The sequence below is a fragment of the Oncorhynchus keta genome, chromosome 2 (assembly GCF_023373465.1).
Source record: "Oncorhynchus keta strain PuntledgeMale-10-30-2019 chromosome 2, Oket_V2, whole genome shotgun sequence".
NCBI classification, from domain to species: domain Eukaryota; kingdom Metazoa; phylum Chordata; class Actinopteri; order Salmoniformes; family Salmonidae; genus Oncorhynchus; species Oncorhynchus keta.
Window position 1 is genome coordinate 77,027,533 of NC_068422.1, and position 22,436 is coordinate 77,049,968.

At 44.1% G+C, this 22,436-nt stretch overlaps 1 protein-coding gene across 3 annotated transcripts in view; it reads right to left on the reverse strand.

The window, feature by feature from the left end:
* Window positions 1–22,436, reverse strand: part of LOC118360450 (DENN domain-containing protein 2B-like) — an 83,842-nt gene that overhangs the window by 19,615 nt on the left and 41,791 nt on the right. For all 3 annotated transcript variants that reach the window (XM_052484145.1, XM_052484144.1, XM_052484147.1), the window contains exons 4-14: window positions 20,430–20,581; window positions 12,018–12,136; window positions 11,302–11,520; window positions 10,780–10,876; window positions 10,557–10,601; window positions 9,387–9,571; window positions 7,146–7,255; window positions 6,596–6,665; window positions 5,168–5,245; window positions 3,403–3,543; window positions 3,093–3,241 (exon numbers count right to left, since the gene is read on the reverse strand). In XM_052484145.1, the coding sequence (XP_052340105.1) occupies window positions 3,093–3,241; window positions 3,403–3,543; window positions 5,168–5,245; window positions 6,596–6,665; window positions 7,146–7,255; window positions 9,387–9,571; window positions 10,557–10,601; window positions 10,780–10,876; window positions 11,302–11,520; window positions 12,018–12,136; window positions 20,430–20,581 (1,365 nt within the window). The remainder of the gene's footprint in view (window positions 1–3,092; window positions 3,242–3,402; window positions 3,544–5,167; window positions 5,246–6,595; window positions 6,666–7,145; window positions 7,256–9,386; window positions 9,572–10,556; window positions 10,602–10,779; window positions 10,877–11,301; window positions 11,521–12,017; window positions 12,137–20,429; window positions 20,582–22,436) is intronic.

Consider the following 22,436-nt stretch of genomic DNA (forward strand, 5'->3'; position numbering starts at 1 on the left):
AGGCCATGAAAGATCCTTAAAATTAGACATCTGGTCTTCTCACAAAATCATCTGAACGGTTTGGGCTACAAACCCCTCCGTGGAAAGATGAGACTCTCACGAACATGATGGTGTTCTCCGGTTTTCTCTATGACTCCCACAAGCATCTTGGGACTCGTCTGAAGTTGGTACAGCCGATCTGCCAACTTCTGTCTGTAGCATCCGAACAGTTAGTGCTGCACACTAATACGACCCCTCTGTGAAAAGGTGAGACTTGCCCCCCGGTTGGGACAGGGCTTAGACTCTTATCGGTTAATAGGCTAATTACATAGTCTTGTGTATATTTAAGCAATTAGGCCAGAGGAGGTGTGGTATATGGCCAATACACCAAGGCTAAGAGCTGTTCTTATGCACGATGCAATGCAGAGTGCCTGGATACAGCCCTTAGCCGTGGTATATTGGCCATATACCACAAACCTCCGAGGTGTCCTATTGCTATTATAAACTGTTTACCTATGGAATTAGACCAGTAAATAGTTTTTTTTGTCATACCCATAGTATACAGTCTGATATACCCCAGCATTCAGCCAATCAGAATTCAGGGCTCGAACCACCTGGTTTAAAAAAGAATACTTATATATAAAATATTACAACAGTACAACCCAGTGGAGACACATTCCCTAACATGGCCTGTTTGGTGTTTTCCCTCCCTCAGATCCTTCTCCGATTAGATATACATTACACCCAGACATACATCATGTTGTGATGGAAGGGATTTCTGGGATTGGATTGTGTTCTTGGTGTCCCGCGGGACCAGACCCTTTTACCAGGGAAGTCAGTGGAGGGTCTCTCTCTTCTCCCCAACACGGCCCAATGACACCCAGAGTGGCTCCTTGAATCCTGTTTTCAATGGGAACTGAGACACAGGGGGTCTGGTCCGTGTTCTGGGGCACTCTGGCAGCTAGAGCTCTATCTGTTGTGGTTCTGGGTGTGAGCCCTGGAGACTAAGTCCAGTTAGACACACACAGAAAGGACTGGTTGGTTTGTGATGTTAATCCACAATGAAAACCTATTGTTTTGCCTTTATTCAGAACCTGAATAAGACCAGAATGGTGAAGTATGTCATTGTGTTGATACAAAGCAGGTTTTATGATAAGTAATAGTATATGGTTTTCAATGAAGTTCTAACATTGAGCAGGGCTGTAGTCTGTAGTACTGTAGTCCTTGGTCCTTCTGTAGCTCAGTTGGTAGAGCTGGCGCTTGTAACGCCAGGGTAGTACTGTATGTGACTGTGGTACTGTAGTCTGCTAAATGGCATATATTATATTATATTATTATTATTATTATATTATATTATTATATATTATTATTATATATTATATTATATACTATTAGTCTGTCAAGACTCATGGTGTTGATTTTCAGTGTTGTTCACTAACAGTACCTCAGACACAGACTATTCGATACAGCTCTCAAGTCTTTGCTGCTGTTCACAAGATTCCTTAGACATGGGTGACTGATTAACAATCTTTGGGTGATGTGCAAACTGACATGTACCCGGGAGTCGTTGTCTCAAACGGCAGAGTGACGACAGAAACAGCTTTCTCTGAGTCCCCCTGGGTGGAGAGAGGGCTGTCGTAAACAGGCCAGGCAGGGACCAGGGAGGGAACATGGCGCCATCAGTCACACAGTGACAGTGAAGCCATAGATCAGAGTGGAGAGTCGCTGCACACAGGAAGTACATTCCTTCCCCTCACAGTCACTGCCCCCACTGATGTTTGTTTAAACTGTCCTCTGATATGTAGAGATTACCGTTCAACACAAACTGCCCCCCTCTAACAGAGCCCCTCAGCCCAGAGTGCTGTCCTATAGCCAGGGGCAGATTGCTGCCTGGTGGGACTCTGGCTCCTTGGAGATCCCTAGCTCCATTTTATCGGCCCCACCCCACCCTGCCTGCCGTGGTTGGACAGTGGCCTCCGGCAGAGAGATGACCCATTTCTGGAACCACATCAGTTGTGAGTCCATGCAGGGAGAGTTTCATTACTCCATAGTGGTAGGTGCGGTCTGAGATGGCTACACCGATTCATTTAACAGCTCTAACCCTGTCCCCGCATGCTTAACCAGTTAAGCACCAACTGACAAACCCACAGTAGAAGGCTGCTATCTGCCGTGCAGATTGGGTGAATGGCAAGCAGCTCGACTGAGGAATTAAATCTGCCATCAACAGTTAGGGTGAGCCAGAGTGCACTGGCAGAGTGGCAGGGCAATCCCCACTATTGGAACTGTTATACAAGTAAATTCTCTCTTCGAAGTTAGTCCTTCTTTAAAGTTCAGGATATGTCATCTCTGTGAGAGGAAATGCACCAAGACATGTGAAACAGTGTTATGATGACGGTATCATAGTCAGTCTGTACTGTATAGCCACATGTCCAGAAAGATACAGATAGAGGATCCCTGAGCTCAGCAATGTGGGTCTGAGAAAAACAGTCAGGCCTCTGTGTGAACGTAAACAGAAAAGGGAAAATGTACAAGAGCTTGAGATAAAATCCCTCTCATGTAAGGCAGATGTTATTGTAATGGGGTAGGTGGATTCACTGCAGAAAAAGATCGTGAACTTCAGTGATAACTGAGAAGGGATATTATTGCTAACATACACCGTAATCCTAGACAGCAATTGATCTCACTCCTAGCCACCATGTGTGACAAGGATGAAGTATTCTAGGAACTATTTTTACTATTTATAGCCTAATGTTGGAGGGTTAAGATCTTTGTCAGACGATAACCTTACACTACAATATGAGCAGGCGTTGAGAGCTCTACGTATCAGATTCCTCTGTAAATACTGTAGTTTCAATCATTATCTAACAATGACAACAGCCCTTAGCGTTTCAGAACTACCTTATCAAAACACTGCCACTAAAGGTATTATTGAGCATTTCACTTGGCACAAGTAACCATCATCTAACAACTACAAGTTTCAACAACCCCCACCTGCCTCTAACAGGGCATGACCATTAGTCAGGGACAGCTTCCCATGAGTAGGTGATTCAGTTCTCTCTCCATCTTTACTTATTACTAGAAGGGTTACCAACTATAAGAGTCTTGATGCTCACCTGAGTTTATCAGCCACAAAGATGACTCTGCGCTCCAGCAGCAGGGAGGCGAAGACCTGCACCACCTGACGCACGCTCAGGCAGCTGAAGAGACTGTCAAAGTCTACATGCTCTAGTCTGGAGTCCATGGGCCGCCTCAGCTCAATGACCTGGGGAGAAGAACACCACCTGGGGTCACAACTTTGGTCACAACCAGTCATACATTCACAGAGGTCACAGGTCATGCTCAATTAAGCATACATCGCATTATCTTCATGCATCATCCTTATTTGATGGAACCTTAGCAACCAAGGGCTGATGTGTCTCCAACCTCATTCCCTGCTCCAGGCAGGAAGGTCTTGACTTTGATGGTCTTCCCTGGCGCTGGGAAGGGTGACTCCATCAGACTCCTCATGAAGGGGTAGACCAGGGCTGCAGAGATCCCCCTCCGCCTCTCCACCTCATCCAGGATCTACACACAGCACAGGACAGGGGGTTGAGAGTTAGACCACACAGCACAGGACAGGGGTTGAGAGTTAGACCACACAGCACAGGACAGGGGTTGAGAGTTAGACCACACAGCAGGACAGACCACACAGACAGGACAGGGGTTGAGAGTTAGACCACACAGCACAGGACAGGGGGTTGAGAGTTAAACCACACAGCACAGGACAGGGGTTGAGAGTTAGACCACACAGCACAGGACAGGGGTTGAGAGTTAGACCACATAGCACAGGACAGGGGTTGAGAGTTAGACCACACAGCACAGGACAGGGGGTTGAGAGTTAGACCACACTGCACAGGATAGGGGGTTGAGAGTTAGACCACACAGCACAGGACAGGGGGTTGAGAGTTAGACCACACAGCACAGGACAGGGGGTTGAGAGTTAGATCACACAGCACAGGACAGGGGGTTGAGAGTTAGACCACACAGCACAGGACAGGGGGTTGAGAGTTAGTCCACACTGCAGACACAACACTCAATATTTCAAACAGAAAGTCATAAATTCCCTATATAGTGCCTTATGGACCGTGGTCAAACGTAGTGCACTAAATAAGGAATAAGGTTTCACTCGGGATGTAGATTGAGATTCTAGTAATAGACCAAGACCAAGTACATTCAGTCAGTATGGCCAGTATTGATGGAATGGAAATGGTAGTGTGTTGCTGTCTGAAGGAAAGCTCCTGCTATTGTCTGGAACCAGGCTACTTTTGCCCCTTTTGAAAAATTCAGTATGTATTTATTTTGTGGCTGTCTGATATATATATGGAAAATAGTAAAGGAAAATCCCACCCAATATGCCCATGTGTCTGTCTGTGTCAGACCTGTCTACTCCTGTCTGGAAAGTTTGTTGGAGAGAGACACACTCACATTCAGGGTCATATGATATCCCCTCCACTCCCCACACACCCTCTGTTCCCGGTGAAATCAAACACTCCCATCTTTCTCGCCTTAACTAGAAAAGCATTTCATACTCCTTGGAAAACATTTCCTCTCTCACCTACGCAGGTCTCAAGCCCTCAAAATGGTGCCTTCTGAAACCTAGACCCGCCACCTGTATGAGGGATGTTCAACCCTCACTGTTGAGGTGCCTGTGCTGTCACAAGACAGAAATAATATATTGTATTTATGCATCCTTTTGGCCTTAAATGAATATGAAATGAAACTCACTGACAGATTTTTGGCACAATTTAGTACTCACGACACAGTAATAAAAAGTTATTTTCATTCATTAGATATGTCTACTACCTCTTAATTGTTTCCCTTAACACAGGCCTTATTCACTTCAAATACACTGTTCATAGAGGATTCATGAGGAGGTAGATAAGGCATGAAGTACTTAAACACAATGAGCACTCTGTTTCATGTTAGATAAAGTCAGGAACAAGTGAAGGAAATAATTTAACTGGGAAATCAGAGAGAGAAAAAAGCTGAAAATAAGGTTTATGCTGGACAGGATGCCTTAGAGTGGAAATGCTGGCACAGCCTCAACTAGTTCACTCCTGGGAACACTGGCCTCGGCTCAGAGACAGGTAACCGCGACGACGGCTACACTAGGGTGTGTGTGTATGTTTGTGTGTAAGCATGAACTCACCTTGGAGAACAGGTGGAAACAGCCCAGTCGGCTGATGACGCAGTACACCTCAGGAAGGCGAGGCCCTTTCCCACTCGGCTGGAACAAGGGCACAAATTAAGAGTCTCGTCAGTCCCTGGGGAAGAGAGGCTTATAAGGTAACACAGACAGTAATGTGGCAATAGATACTAAGATAAGATACTTGGTTAGGTTTATAATGCAACATCAATGAGAATATACTGAAACACTACCATACACACAAACATTATAAAGCCAACAGCTTAATTTGACCAAAGCTATGTGATGTGCTTGCTTTTATTTCGATAAAGTACAAGGTTAGTTCACAATCGGCTGTGGTTGAAGAAATATTTATAAATCTGGTCTTTCAGCTGCTGGAGGTGGACGTCTTTAATCTGGAGAGACTGAGGCTTCTCGTTGTAAACGAAACACAGGTGCTGCAGTCTCTACACAGTTAATGATCACCTCTACCCTCCACACTAAACAATCACAGACCAGTCTACTCTGGAGCCAACCAGGCCTCCTGGATCTATCCATCTAAAACACGCACACATACATGTGCACACGTGCACACACACAAATTAACACGTGCATACATATAAAGAAATCCCGAAATCCACTTGTCCATATTAGGTATGCAATTTTCTCCTCTGCTTTCTCCAAATGGATGATTAAATCAAGCATGTGGAACTTGGTTAAAGTCCTTAGGAATGTGTTGTTCATGCCAACTCCATCAGGGAAAGAAGGAGCTGGGTTACCAGAGAGGGGAAAACTCACCTCTCTCACAGCATCAGGAGTCGTCTGATCTACAGCTACTTAATGTCAGCAACTACTGAGCTCAATACAGTCAAGTAGCAGTCAGAACTGAGTTTAAGAATGGCCCCCATCTCAGTCTACGTGACACACAAATACAGTAGGCTACTAAAACACACTGACAAACCCTACAAAACATACACACTTTGTGAATGTACACATTATTGGGCATAACAGTGACATTAAAAACAAATCACAGCAAGCACAAAATCCCACACAGCCATACTTTCTGAACTTAAGCCAAATGTGGGCTCATCATAAAACATCAAATGACTAGAAACCCTTACTGGCGGGTTGTGCTCTACAATGACAAACCTAGACATTTCATGGTTTGTTTTTCGTCATTCTTCCCCTGAGAAACTCTCATGAAACAGAAGGAGTCCAGTTTTACTAGGATTCATCCCGATCGTTTTGAAAGGCAAAAACAACCAAGCTTTGTTACATACGGATATTAAAATTCACTTTATTTACTTTCTCTCCTATTCACACCCAGCGTGGTGACGCAATAACACCTCAATGGTCCCACAGGAAAGAAAGAAACCTTGTCAAAACAAACAGGGCTGGCTCAGCAGGGTGTGAACAGAACAGAGACCAGTGAATTAATGGTGGCTTGCTTACCAGCAGACGCCTGCAGTACCCAAACCTCCTGCTGCCATCCTCTCCAGTCAACATGAACGAGAAGGTCTCACTGTACCACACACACACACACACACACACACACACACACACACACACACACACACACACACACACACACACACACACACACACACACACACACACACACACAGAGATTGAACAGTGATCAAAGGAAATGTAGTGTTGGATCTCATTCACACTTTAGGGTTGGTGAAGTAGCACAGTCTTTGTGGCGGAGAGAGAAGGGACCCACGTTGTCAGGAGCAGGAGTAAGAGTCTAACAGGATTTCATGAAGATAATGGCATTACATCTTTGTTTTCTTCCTAATTTTACTTGTTGATATTTACACATCTAATCATATTATCGATTTGCTCGTTTTTTAACCTTGATCTATATATGGAAGACTTGTGCATCACAACTGATTAGTACCCATCTGGTTCAGGCAAGGAATGGGATTAATAGGCCCCCAGTGTGGTGGTGAGCTTTCTTCCGTGATGCAGTGGGGTTATACAGGAATCTGTACTGTACCTGCTGTATTCAGACACTGGTGTCCAGTCCTTGGCATCTGGAAAGCAGAACTGGGGGATGGCTTTGAGTCTCTGCTCTGCCTCCCTCATCAGCTTGGTGGGCCTCTCTAGCTGTGAGACGAGACGAGAAAGGAACAGGAAATGTCTCAGTCAGAAACAGACCCAGACGCTTACAGTCTACTAAGTCTGTCCTCTTTACAGGGTCCCCAAAAACGTCCCCTACAGTAAGAATAAATGACCAGCCTAAGCATTCTCCCACACAGGGTTAGCACCTCCTCCCCTTATCACCCCCAACCCCCCTCTCTACCCCCTCTCCCCCCCGACGTCATTGGGTCAGGCTTTTCTCTGGCAGAGAACCAACATACTGATATCTCCCAGGGGATTCTATCACTGAACCAAATCTTAAATAACTTAAAAAGAGATCTTTGAGTAAGTAAACACTTAACTACCATAGAAACCGTTTCCTGGTTACACCACTTACTGTCAATAAACTCTGAAAACTCCCTCAACCCGTATGTTACGGCCATGGCCCTACTCTTCAGCAATATCTGCATCTACAGTGCCTTCAGAAAGTATTCACACCACTTTTTCCCCATTTTATTGTGTTACAGCCTGAATTTCAAATGGATTACATTGAGATTTTGTGTCACTGGCCTATACACAATACCTCATAATGTCAAAGTGGAATTATATTTTCAGAAATGTTTACAAATACATTTAAAATTAAAAGCTGAAATGTCTTGAGTCAATAAATATTCAACCCCTTCATTATGGCAAGCCTAAACAAGTTCATGAGTAAACATGTGCTTAACAACTCACATAAGGTTGCATGGACAAAAATAGTGTTTAACATTATTTTTGAATGACTTCCTCATCTCTGTACCCACACACATACAATTATCTGTAAGGTCCTTCAGTCGAACAGTGAATTTCAAACACAGATTCAACCACAAACAACAGAGATTCAACCACAAAACCAGGGATGTTTTCCAATGCCTCGTAAAGATGGGCACCAATTGGTAGATGGGTAAAAAAAAATAAACAGACATTAAACATCCCTTTGTGCATGGTGAAGTTATTAATTGGTGTATCAATACACCCAGTCACTACAGTCCTTCCTAACTCAGTTGCCGAAGAGGAAGGAAACGACTCAGGGATTTCGCCATGAGACCAATGGTGACTTTAAAACAGTTACAGAGTTTAATGCCTGTGATAGGAGAATCAACAACATTGTGGTTACTCCTAAATACTAACCTAAATGACAGAATGAAAATAAGGACGCCTTTACAGAATAAAAATATTACAAAAAGAAAAACTGCAAAAAATGTGACAAAGAAATAAACTTCATGTCCTGAATACAAAGTGTTATGTTTGAGGCAAATCCAACACATCACTGAGTACCACTCTTCATATTTTCAAGCATGGTGGTTGCATCATGTTATGGGTATAGTTATCATCGGCAAGGACTACACAGGGTTTTTTAAATAAAATAAATTAAATAGAACTAAGCACAGGTAATATCCTAGAGGAAAACCTGGTTCAGTCTGCTTTCCAACAGATACTGGGAGACGAATTCACCTTTCAGCAGGACAATAACCTAAAACACAAGGCCAAATTTACACTGGAGTTGCTTACCAAGAAGACACTGAATGTTCCTGAGTGGCTTAGTTACAGTTTTGACTTAAATTGTATTGAAAATCTATGGCAATACATGAAAATGGCTCGAAATGATCAATAACCAATTTGACAGAGCTTGAAGAATAATGTGCAAATATTGCACAATCCAGGTGTGCAAAGCTCTTAGTAGACTTACCCAGAAAGACTCTGTAATCGCTGCCAAAGGCATTTAAAATAAATAATTATGAATTCAGGCTGTAACAGAACAACATGTGGAATAAGTCAAGAGGTTCGAATACTTTCTGAAGGAACTGTATGTGCTGAACTGTATGTGCACTGACGTTTTTGACTGCCGAAATCAATATTTTTCTGTATGAAAATAAGCCATTTTCAATTCTATTTCAACATGCAAACAACATTGATAAGGGTCTCCGACCTCCATATATCACAGCTCTCAGCATACATACTTCTGTAGGTCCAGTGAGTAATGTCTCAGAAGAAACAGTTATCTACCAGGACCCCTTCCTGTTTAAATCCTTTCTCTCACTTAAGGGACTTGATACCGCTGTCTGACCCATGACCAAGGGGACCGAGGGGCCAGAATACAGTTTGGTTGGTCCCTTACCTTGGGGAACTGGTAGGTGACTTCGGGAGAGAAGGAGTTCTTGGTGGGCTTTTTCTTGAGGGACACCACCACAAAGTACTCAAACAGCTCCCTCTCCTGCCACTCAATCAGCTGCAGCTCCAGTGTGCGGTAGCTAGGGGCCCTCCTCAGCATTGACTGCAGCTTCAGCAGCCTCTGGGTGTGGGCTGGGTGTGGGAGAGAAGAGAGAGGGATATGGACAGTTCAACCTTCAGTACAGGGTTGTATTGACAAAATGCATATCCCAAACACTGTGTACTACACACAACCGACAGCACTCACAGCTAATAATGCACTACAAACCATGCAGTCTGACAAATAGCTTACAGTCCAACATTCACTTCCCAGCTAACAAGAAACATTCCCATAACTAATGAAATGTTACCATTGGATTCCCCTTAGGTTGAGAGAGAACATAACAAGAGAATGTTCTCCAAACATTATTGGAACATATTTAGTCAAGCATGATGTTTCCAAAACCATGTTACGATGTAAAAGGAAACCAAACATTCAAGGAACTTCCCCCTGAAAAGTTGCCAGGCGGTTCCTGGGATGATCAACAACAACAAAATCACAAACTGCTTTGAAAACCAAACAAATGAGAGGTTAAATGATTGTTATCTCTAACCTACCAAAAACATTCTGGGAACCAAAACTTAACTGGATTTAAAACGTTAGCTGGGTTTCAACACACTGATTAAACCTCTATACTCACACATGTTTATCCTCACACAGTCCAACACATAACAACCTAAACACAGATTAGAGAAAAGTACAAACCTTATAGTTCACCATAACTGTCATCACAGATGGCTTGTGTTTAAAACAGAGTATGAACAGAATCAGCAATGAGTTCGGACACAGTGCATTTAGTATTTATTCTAAAGAATGACAGTTGTATAGTCTATAGCACATCCATTACATCTTTATTTTGCCTTTCCGTTACATTTCTGTGGTCCCTTTGGTCACAAGTCACTTGATCGATGTCTTGTTCCAAACACTGATTTGTCAAAACTAACAGAGACATGTGCGCTTGTTGTATCTGCTGTGAGTGAGACAAATCCTCTGTCTGTGCAGAAACAGACAGCTATAGACCAAGTGCACCATTGTTCTCCAGGGACTGAGCTTCAACTGCATTCTGTGACCTCTCACCTTTGAACCTGTCATCAGAATCGCTCTCACTCTCGCTGTTGTCATCTGTAAACAGATCGGAGAGAGAAAAAAGGTTTGTTTAGGGTCAGGGGTCATCTCTACAACTGTATGTTTATGCCATAGAAATGAGATGACTGGGACACTATGTGGGTGGGGGAGACAAATATTTACTCCCTGATCCAGACAGTGGATGGAGAGAAGGAAGGGAGGAGCCCCTATGTACCTCTCAGAGATGCCGTCTCAATATTAGACAAGGACAGCTTCTTCAGCCTCTTCTTCCCTCTCTTGGTAGAGTAAATGGAGTTGATTCTCTGGACCATCTGTAAACAGAGAGAGGAAAGGGGAAGCTCAGTGTGTGTACAACCTACAGTAGAGGACTATCTGGTCTCTTGTGGTGAAGCTTTTCAAAGTTGGCTCCATTTAGTGCGTGGGAGGAGGACGAGATAGACATAAAATCCTTCTCAGTGCTCTCTCGCTCTACATGTCCAGAACTATTCCTGGGATATGGCTTGTGTTTAAAACAGAGTATGAACAGAATCAGCAAAGAGTTTCCGTCACAGTGCATTTAGGAATTATCCAAAAGAATGACATTTGTATAGTCTATAGTAAATCCATCTCCATTTTGCCTTCCAGGTAGATGCATGGCCCCGTAGATACATGGCTTGCAAGAATAGAATAGTCCTTGAGGAGATCATCATGGAGAGAACAGGTTCATTCCTACAGCCTGGAGTGTTTTATATTGTACCTTGGGGATCCTCCGGTGCCTACGGGAGGCCAGAGTTTCGCTGGCGCTGCTCAGGCTGTCATCCAGCAGGCAGCAGGTGGAGGGAGAGATCCCCAGCTGAGGCGGCAGCAGCAGCATGTCATCATGGCTGTGTCGCTTGGACAGGCGGGATGCCCGGTGACTCTTCTTGTCTGTGGGACCAGAGAGGCACAGGGACTGGCTACTGGGCTTAGAGGGCAGCTGTGGAGGGGGAGAGAGAGGACAATACTGAGGCTGTGTCCCAGATGGCAACCTATTCCCTTTATAGTGCACAATTTCTGACCAGGCCCCATAGGATGAAGCAATGGATCCTGGTTTGGTCTTGGATTGACTGAAGTTTTTGTCATGACAATAAGTAACTGTACCCAATAATACAAGATATTTTCCTCACCGCACAGTGACCCCATTCCCAGTTGAACACAAGGAAATTCTAAATCATCTTTCCTACGAAGAGACAGTGCCCATCCATATTAAAGCAGCAGAGCCAAACCTACATTTCCAGGCAGACTGACAGTATTTTACTGGAACTCCACCAGGTTTCAACACATCAAAAGACTTCTGTAGCGCAAATAATGAGAAATCTAGCTGTGAAATAAGATTATTGGAGGATCCTGTCCAGGTTTCAGAGCTCTAACTCCAGTCTGAGGGAGAATTCTACCGTTGGAAAATAGCTCAGTTCTGCTAGCTAGCTGGGTTACCTGAGGAGGTGAGTGGAGTTTCTGGGTGGTCCAGGTCCGGTTGCTTTCCGGTACCAAGCGGTTCTTCCGACCCAAACTCCTCCTCTTCGGGTCCACGTCCTCGTACGGGTTCTCCTTCTCTGTGTGACGACATTTAGAAAACAGATTAAGGTCTAAGATGACAGCAGCAGCTGTTCAGAAGGATATGTTAAGGTTCAGGGAGAAGGAAGGTATTTGACTAGACAAGACAAAGCCAGAGGGGCTTCAGGCCAGAGTCTGTGTGAGATGACGGGGGGCAGGAGAGGGAGTTGGGGGGAAGGAGTGAGGCTCCCCGTGGTGTAGCTCAGATCAAATAAGTCATGCAGGGGGCAGGTTAAATGTCACTCTCAGCTGGCTGCTATAATGCCCAAATGTACTGTCTCTTTAAACAGTTACTGTTGACCCAGGGCCCCGGAGGCCCCGCTGGCCCCTGACCGACTGCACTGTGCCGAGACTCCCGGACACTGGGCTGCTAGTGGTGAGTCATGGCCGGAGTATGCAGGCTGTCTGCTGCGGGAGGCGAAGGGGAGGAGTGGAGCGTGACATCCTCCTCCTCTTCCTCTCAGGTATCACTGAACTTCATTCTCACATCCTTTCAATGAGACTGTTGATGTAGAAATGTTCACTCAACATTTCAGAGGTGTTGCACAAAGAGTTTTGGGTTTTTCCACTGCACACTGACAGGAATCTCACACAGCACTGCTTTCACTGATGTCACTTGGAAAAGGGCCAGCCAGCGTGTATAAAAACTTGTATAACACCACTGCCCATGTCCATCCAGACGTGCTCTGAGAATAGCATTTCAGCTGCGTCTGAAAAGGTTGTGAGAAAACGAAGGAACTGCACTAAAAAGGAAAACAGAGCCAAATGGTGTCGAAAGACATGAGGGAAAAGACTTGCAGTGAAAGACGAGAATGAATCTTACAACAGAGCTAGTGTCTGGTAGAAGAGACTACACTAAATCTATACTTCAGCATCTCAATGATGGAAGAGAATCCTATAAACGCAGGAACACCTTGAAGGCCAACGTTAAACTGTGATAAATGTATCTGTTAAAGGTATCTGTTTTGTTAAAAGGGGTTCATCATTTATTGCCTATTTATGAACCATCTTAGTGAGATCATCAGAGCATTCTGCCATGTCATACTGAAAATGAAATTCCAGTCAGACTGGGCTTTTGCCTCTTCCCTTCCTATGTATTATCAGAGCTGAGTGTAGCTGGGACCATAAACCGAAAATGATTGAGACCGACCATACTTATCGCAGGCATTTTACTGATATTGTTGATTACGATAAGTAGCCTACTAGAGAAATATGAAGTTTGAAATTAAATAAGTTTACTAACATGTGTGATTGTTAATTGATGGCTACAGACTAGTAGTAGTTTTTTTAAAACCCAATTTCATGGTATCCAATTGGTAGTAGTTACATTCTTGTCTCATCGCTGTAACTCCCGTACGAACGGGAGAGGCGAAGGTTGAGAGCCATGCGTCCTCCGAAACACAACCCAACCTGCTTCTTGACACAATGCACATCCAACCCGGAAGCCAGCCGCACCAATGTGTTGGAGGAAACACTGTACACCAGGCAACCTGGTCAGCGTGCACTGCGTCAAACCCGTCAAACCCGAGACAAGGATATCCCTGCCGGCCAAACCCACCCTAACCCGGACGACGCTTGGCCAATTGTGCGTCGCCCCATGGACCTCCCGGTCGCTCGAACCCAGAATCTCTGGTGGCACAGCTAGCACTGCGATGCAGTGCCTTAGAACACTGCGCCACCCGGGAGGCCAGTAGTAGTAGTTTTAAGGGTAATATGAAAAAATGTACTGTGGTGCTGCACATTAATGTATTAAACTATATATTTATCGTTATCACATCAATTCAGGCAATTTATCGCGATATGGATATTTGCCTGTATGGCCCAGCTCTAGGGCTGGACTGACTGACGTCTCAGTGCTCTGGGATCCCAATCAACTGAAGCAGAGTAATGACAGCCTGCTGGGATGATGATATGTCTCCCTGGCTTCTGACGCACTGGAGGGTACGAATCAACAGCTGTGGTTACTCACATCCAGAGCGGGCACACCACTCCTGACCTGGCTGCACACACACACACACACACACACACATACCTCTCCTGACCTGGCTGCACACACACTGTGACTCAGCATCTGTTTACACAATAGGCTCTCTCTAGAGCGAGACAGAGGACAGACTATCTACACAATGTCAGGATAGGATTACCCCATAAAAGGGCTATGGACAGAATGTCCCTTGCCATCGAGTGGCTGCTACAGTGGCACCAGTCATTCATGTAATAAACAGAGATGTTCACGGGACCAAAACGGGCTTGAGATCTGTCTAAACATTTGGTGGCACCACAAACCATGCTGTAACTGTACAGTGTACATCCTTCAGAGAAGGCTTGTGACCACATGGGCCAAATTATGCTCGGAGATGCACAGTATTTTTGGAATCTAAATTGTTTAACACTCATACCTCACAAATGCTAAAAACTACAGTATACATTAAACTGTAAATTAAAGAGAAATGCCATACTGTATTCATCAGCAATTCATAAATCTATGTGAAATGTATGATTACATAGACAAAACAAAGCATCCATATTCCAGTCAGCAGATTCCAATGCAGTGGTAGAGCAGAGATAATCTGGCTCAGACAGACAGGCCAGGGAGGCTATCTTACCTCACCACCACCACCACTGTTGACATAATGATGTTAGAGAGACTCAGTTCAGCTTGGGGTTGATGATGCAGACATAATCCATTACTACTGAGTCACTGTTGTGTACATATCCTGATTCACCAGACAGGAAACCTATTCCCAGTGACGCTACGCCAATCAAACTATAGCTTGTCATAATATAACCATTTATACCATAACACCATAATGAATCATGAATTTCATAACACAGGTGGCAGATGACTGATCTTCTCAAAGTACATTTTGACAGTTGCCAATTAGACATAAGAAACACTGACTTCAGACTGACTTCACTGGTTTCAGAATGAGAAGCCAGTGAATATTGGCAAATGTCCAGTCACTCAAGAATTAATTTGAGAGTATCTCATGAGAGAGACTTGAAAAGCTGCAATATGACTTAATGTAGCGTGGCTGGATGATGACGATACGCACGTAGTACTCAGTGGATTCTCCATGCAGTGGCAGGATCGGACGGCAGCTTCGGGAAGTCGAAAGGAGGAGTGTGTTTTTTTCATAAATAACAACTGGTGTGCTGCTTCCAGTGTGAAGGAAATATCTAGCTTTTGCTCACCTGATATAGAATACCTCATGGTTAGCTACAGACCCTTTTATCTACCAAGAGAGTTCTCATCTGTAATTATCACAGCTGTCTACATCCATCCACAAGCCAACACCACTCTGGCACTCAACTGTATGGAGCCATAAACAAACAAGTGGTTGGGTGGAGAATTAAAACCGTCCTACCTCACTTCTACCAACACGTCTCCTGTGCCACTAATGGCACTAAAACTATAGACCACTTTTTTTCTACCAACAGAAATGCAAACAAGGCCCTCCCTCATCCTCCCTTTGGCAAATCTGACCATGACTCCATTTTCCTGCTTCCTGCTCAAACAGGAAGTACCAGTGATGCCCTGAATACGGAAGTGGTTGGATGAAGCAGACGAGAGGCTATAAGACTGTTTTTCTAGTACAGACTGGAATATGTTCCGTGATTTATCCGATAGCATTGAGGAGTTTACCACAACAGTCACAGGTTTCATCAATAAGTGCATAGCATATCCAAACCAAAAACCATGGATTACAGACAATATCCACGCTGGGCTAAAGGCTAGAGCTACCGCTTATAAGGGACAGGACATGGACATGGATGCATACAAGAAAGGCCGCTCTGACCTCCGACAAGACATCAAACATGCAGAAGGACAATGTAGGAGGGAGGTGGAATGCAATCACAAGGCCGGAATACCAGGGCATGTTCTCAGAACATGCGCAGACCAGCTGGCAAGTGTCTTCACGGACATTTTCAATCTCTCCTTGTTCCAGTCTGTAATCCCAAAATGTTTCAAACTGACCACCATTGTCCCTGTTCACAAGAGCTCCAATGTAATCTGCCTAATTGACTATCGCCCTGTAGCACTCAAATCTGTAATTATGAAGTGCTTTGAAAGGCTGGTCATGAAAAACATCAACACCATCATCCCAGACACCCTACACCCACTCCAATTTGCATACCCCCAGACAGATCCACAGATGAAGCAATCACAATTGCACTTCACACTGCCCTCTTCCACCTGGACAGGAAGGAAAATTACTATGTGAGAATGCTGTTCATAGACTAGAGCTCAGCGTTCAACATAACATTCCCCTCCAAGCTCATCACCAAGCTAGGGACCCTGGGACTGAACCACTCCCTCTGCAACTGGATCCTGGTTGACCCTCAACACCTGGGCCCCTCAGGGGTGTGTGCTTAGTCCCCTCCTGTACTCCCTGTTCACCCACGACTGCGTGGTCACGCACAACTCCGACACCGTCACCAAGTTTGCTGACGACGCGACAGTGGTAGGCCTAATCATGGACGGCGATGAGACAGCCTACAGGAAGGAGGTCAGAGACTTAGCAGTGTGGTGCCAGGACAACAACGTCAGTAAAACCAAGGAGCTGATCGTAGACTAAAGGGGAAAGAGGGGAGAGCACACCCATATCCATGTTGACAGGGCTGTTTTGGAGCGGGTTGAGAGCTTCTAGTTCCTTGTTGTCCACATCACTAAGGACTTAACATGGTTCTCACACGCGCACACAGTTGTGAAGAGGGCATGGCAGCAATTCTTCCCCTCAGGAGGCTGAAAAGATTTGGCATTGGCCCTCGGATCCTCCAAATGTTCTACGGATGTAATATTGAGAGCATCTTGACTGGCTGCATCACTACTCTGTATGGCAAATGCACCACCCTTGAGCTCAAAGCGCTACAGAGGGTGATGCGAACAGCCCAGTACATCACAGAGGCCAAGCTCCCTGCCATCCAGGACCTCTATATCAGGCAGCGTCAAGAGGAAGGCCTGAAAAATTACCAAAGACTCCCAAGCCATAGACTGTTCACTCTGCTACCATCCGGCAAACGTACTGGAGCATCGGCTCTCAGACCAACAGGCTCTGAGACAGCTTCTACCTCCAAACCATAAGACTGCTAAATAGCCAGACTTCGAAATAGTAAATGAATGATACCTAAACTATCTGCACTGACTCTATCTTGCACCTACCTGCACTTGCACTAACCCTACATATTAACCCTACGTACACACACACCATATACACACACTCACTAGACTATATATACACACACACTAGACTATATATACACACCATATACACACTCACTAGACTATATATACACACACTCACTAGACTATATATACACAATCACTAGACTATATATACACACCATATACACACTCACTAGACTATATATACACACAGCATATACACACTCACTAGACTATATAAACACACCATATACACACTCACTAGACTATATATACACACACTCACTAGACTATATATACACAATCACTAGACTATATATACACACCATATACACACTCACTAGACTATATATACACACCATATACACACTCACTAGACTATACTGTATATACACACCATATACACAATCACTAGACTATATATACACACACCATATACACACTCACTAGACTATATATACACACCATATACACACTCACTAGACTATACTGTATATACACACCATATACACACTCACTAGACTCTATATATGTAACAGTATAACTTTAGACCGTCCCCTCGCCCATACCCGGGCGCGAACCAGGGAACCTCTGCACACATCAACAACAGTCACCCACGAAGCATCGTTACCCATCGCTCCACAAAAGCTGCGGCCCTTGCAGAGCAAGGGGAACCACTACTTCAAGGTCTGAGCAAGTGACGTCACCGATTGAAACGCTATTTAGCGCGCACTGCTAACTAAGCTAGCCGTTTCACATCCGTTACATATACACACCATATACACACTCACTAGACTATATATACACACACACACCATATACACACTCACTAGACTATATATACACACACACACCATATACACACTCACTAGACTATATATATGCACTCACTAGACTATATATACACACCATATACACACTCACTAGACTATATATACGCAGACCATATACACACTCACTCATATACACTACATTGACACTCCAACACAAAACCCACACACATTCACACACATACACACACTTTTACACTCATCATATGCTGCTGCTTCTCTGTTTTATATTTTAGTCTTATTATTATGATCTATCATGATGACTTGTCACTTTACCCTGCCTTCATGTACATATCTACCTCAAATACCTCATACATCTGCACATTGATCTGGTACTCATACTCCCTGTATATAACTCCATTCTTGTGTCGTTTTTATTTTATTCCTCGTGTTACTATTTTTATTTTATTTGTAAAATTCTGAAACGATGGGAAGGGCTCGTAAGCAAGGATTTCACAGTAATGTCTACACCAGTAGTATCCAGCGCATGTAGCAAATGTTATTTTATTTTGAGAAGAATCTTTATTTAATGTACTCATTGTCAGTGGGCTACTGCCTCAGACAGCTATGATCTCCTCACATAGTTGATTAAATGCTTCGAGAAGGGCTGTGTGTGTCTGAGTCCAAAGTGTCTGGTACACGTTGAAATACGAGCGGAGAGGGACTAGAACATGGCTTATCTCCCACTGCTGTAGCTGCTGCCTCCAACAGAACATCTGACCTGTAAACCGCTGCTTAGCGGTGGTGGAGACCGCCATTCCATGCTGTGATCAGAGCCAGCTAGGCCTATTTCAGACTGGAGCAACCAGGATCACTGGGGAGGGACAGCTCACAGAGGCAATGTATTTCTCTGTAACTAATCATCATTCAGCCAAAATGCCTTCGACCGCATCGCCTATTCCATACTCGAGGTGTTCGACCGGCGAACAATGGACTCTTTGTTGGGGTACGCATGAAAGTCCCCCGGGTCCCCTCGCGGCCACCGATTCATGCTCTGCCTGGAACCAATGGTCATCTTCAGAGACTGAATAAAGCGCCATAGAGGATGAATTGAGGAAGTGAGTCAACCATGTATGAGGGAGAAATATGGCCATTACAGTTAATTTAACCCATGTGCTTGCAAAATAAAATGCTCAAAGGCTACAAACATATGTCAACAAACACTCAATCTCTAATTTCCAACTAAAAACATGTCAGCCCCCATTCTTTTACTGGGTCTCACATTGAAGCCTGATGAGCAGGAAGGAGATTTATAGTGGAGGGGCCGAGAATGGCCGGGCGAAACGTGACAGACATCCCTGCCACATGAAGCACCTCAGGAGAACCAGCCTTTTCACTGTCCACAGTCCTCAGGACGTTTACTACTGGAAAGGAATTTGGCATACATTTGTACTTTGTCACCCTCAATACAGAGAATTTATAGTTGGTCTTGCTTATATTGTAGTTTTCCATGTTACTAAAACTATCAAGAGGTCCAAAGTCCTTGTTGGAGGATAGATATTCCCCCAATTTTGTGAAAACAATTCCTTGTGAGACTGTCGAACACTTGGTTTATGTGAAATTAGCTTTAGTGCTAGGTCTGGGCTTTAGCTGAGGCATATCAAGTTGACATTTTCCCAAGCCACAGAGTAATCTTACAATTTAATCCTTTGTCTCAAGGAATGGCCTGACAATGAAGAGTGAGTGATGATCATATTTTCTTTACATAACCATACAGGGCTGAATAAACATAAAGCAGGAATATTAAGTATAAATCTAGCATTGATTTTTGAAAAGCCCTGAGAGTTTTTCAGTCAGCTAATTGGGACTGTCCAATAGAAAGCAGATGGGGTATAAATGTACCCCATGACTGTCAAATTCCTTTTAACCAGGGGAAGGCCAGCTAGCAATATATAACCCATCTGTTGTTGCTGGCTCCCACATAACCATTGTCTGGAGACAGACACACAGAGCTTTCAGCATATAAAGAAATACTTGTTATCAGTCCATAACAATTCGGAGTTGATGGTGAAACCAGAAAGCAGCACACATCTTCATGCCATCCTTCAGAATAAAGACAATCCAGTCTACATGGCAGCTGAGAGTGTGAGGATATGAGAGAGTGACCAACAATCAGAACTCTCTAGAAATCTACCAAGTGTGTGAAAGGATTTTGGAATTACTACTTGCATCAGCAGTCACTAACAGAGTTTGGCTTTCAACAATCCTGGTTATTCACTGAATTACAATGCATCAGTAAGTGTTGCAGGTCAGGCTGAGTTATCCTCAGCTATCCAGACACAGATGCATTCTTACCCACTATGTCCTCATAGGCGTTCTCCTCTAAAGTGCTTTTGGAGCTGGGCCTGCCGCTGATGCGGGTCTCTGTGGAAACAGTGCCATTCTCTGTGTGAGAGGACGGGTACGAGGAGGCCAGGCTGGCAGCATCCTCCAACTCACATGACTCCCTCAGAAAGAGAGAGAGAGAGAGAGAGTCAGAAAGAGAGAGAGAGAGAGAGTCAGAGAGAGAGAGAGAGAGAGAGAGAGAGAGAGAGAGAGAGAGAGAGAGAGAGAGAGAGAGAGAGAGAGAGAGAGAGAGAGAGAGAGAGAGAGAGAGAGAGAGAGAGAGAGAGAGAGAGAGGAGAGAGAGAGAGAGAGAGAGAGAGAGAGAGAGAGAGAGAGAGAAGTGAATGGGAGGAAGGGAAAGATGGGAAGAAACAAGAAACAGGAAGGGAGGATGAAAAAAGCAGAACATAATATGGTATTTAATAATGTATGGCTGTGTGCTGAGACAGTGGAGAGAAGAACTGCAGTCCAGAGAGTCTGGATCATTCCATCCTGACATCCTCTACTGGCCGATTACAATCAACGAGGACCACCTGAGAGGATGAAAGCCACTGTTCCAAGGAGACCCAAATATGCCTCATCCCTCAACAGCCCTCTATGAAGCTGCCAATTAGAGAGAGAGAGAGAGAGAGAGAGAGACCTGGAACACTGGTTCAGAGAACCACTAACCTAATGACAGCAACACTACACTGACAGCAACATGTGCTCCAATCACAAAGTCATTTCCTTTATATTTACAACCAACCCCTCTATTAGATCAGTGAGTTCACGCCTGCTATCCTGCTGTCCTGCACCATTGACGGCTCATGGCTTTTAAACATGCTCATCAAGAGGATCTGGCAAGGCCCTGCCCTCAGTCATTGGCCTAAAGAAGTTGTGCTCTGAAGGCAATTTAAAGGGGGATAAAGAATGAGGATAATAAACAATATTAAGTGTTGCAGAAAGACAACAGGCTCATAGCTGCCTGTACTGCACAGCTCTATAGCAACATAATGAAGAAGGATGAGGAGGCACACTGGGAACCTTGGGATGTCCACTGGCAAGACAACATACTGTAGGCCTTTGCTAAATAACAGGCATGATATAAGAAGAATACAGTCCTGTTTTGATGTAAGAGTGACTTGGAACGTTGTTGAAAAGCTGTTGGATTTCAAGGATAGAACAATTGATGGTCTTGGATATGAACAGTTTGGCTGGAGCTGAGCAGTGATATTTAAGGATGTTCTAATTCAACCATTATTACAGTACACTGGGTTATAGACATTTACAGTAATACTTTGTTTCTCACGGACAGCAGACGTTCGTTACCTGGCCTTATACTAAGATACACAATGCCCTGTCTAATGTAGTTGACATTTGAAATTTGTTTTATATTGCAATTAGGCTACTTCATGTTTGTTCAATGAAAGACTGACATTATTACAAAAGAACACTGGAAAAACAGCAGAAACTCAATTTAACATATTCCATTTCAATGGCAACATTCTAGACAAATCAAATTGGAAAAAACAGAAAAACAAAAGCCATGAACAATATCAATAGAACAATGTGATCCTCTTCATATGAAGCCAAAAATACTGTCTTTCTAATGCAGGAAAACATTGAGGCCTTGAGAAAATTAACAGCAGATTCAATGTTTATATGCTTACTATCAAATGCTGAACAGAGGCAGACCATTTCAGTGAGCGAGGCCACTCTACTGTCTATCTGACTACAGCCAAAACTGTAGTCAGATAGATACACTTGAACACCAACGAAGTAAAGCTTGGTCTATGATCCTTACCCCCGTGAAAACATTCTCAGGACATGCTAGAGACATTTACAAATCCAAGACAAATAAATGTTCTAGCCGTCCATGTGCAACTCTCAGAAAGGAACTAAACAAATTCACTGCCTCTCTGTTTTTACTGCAGCCTGCAGGACCTATGCTTTGTTTTGCAGCTCCATAAATCAGCATCTCCTGTTCGCCGTGTTGTT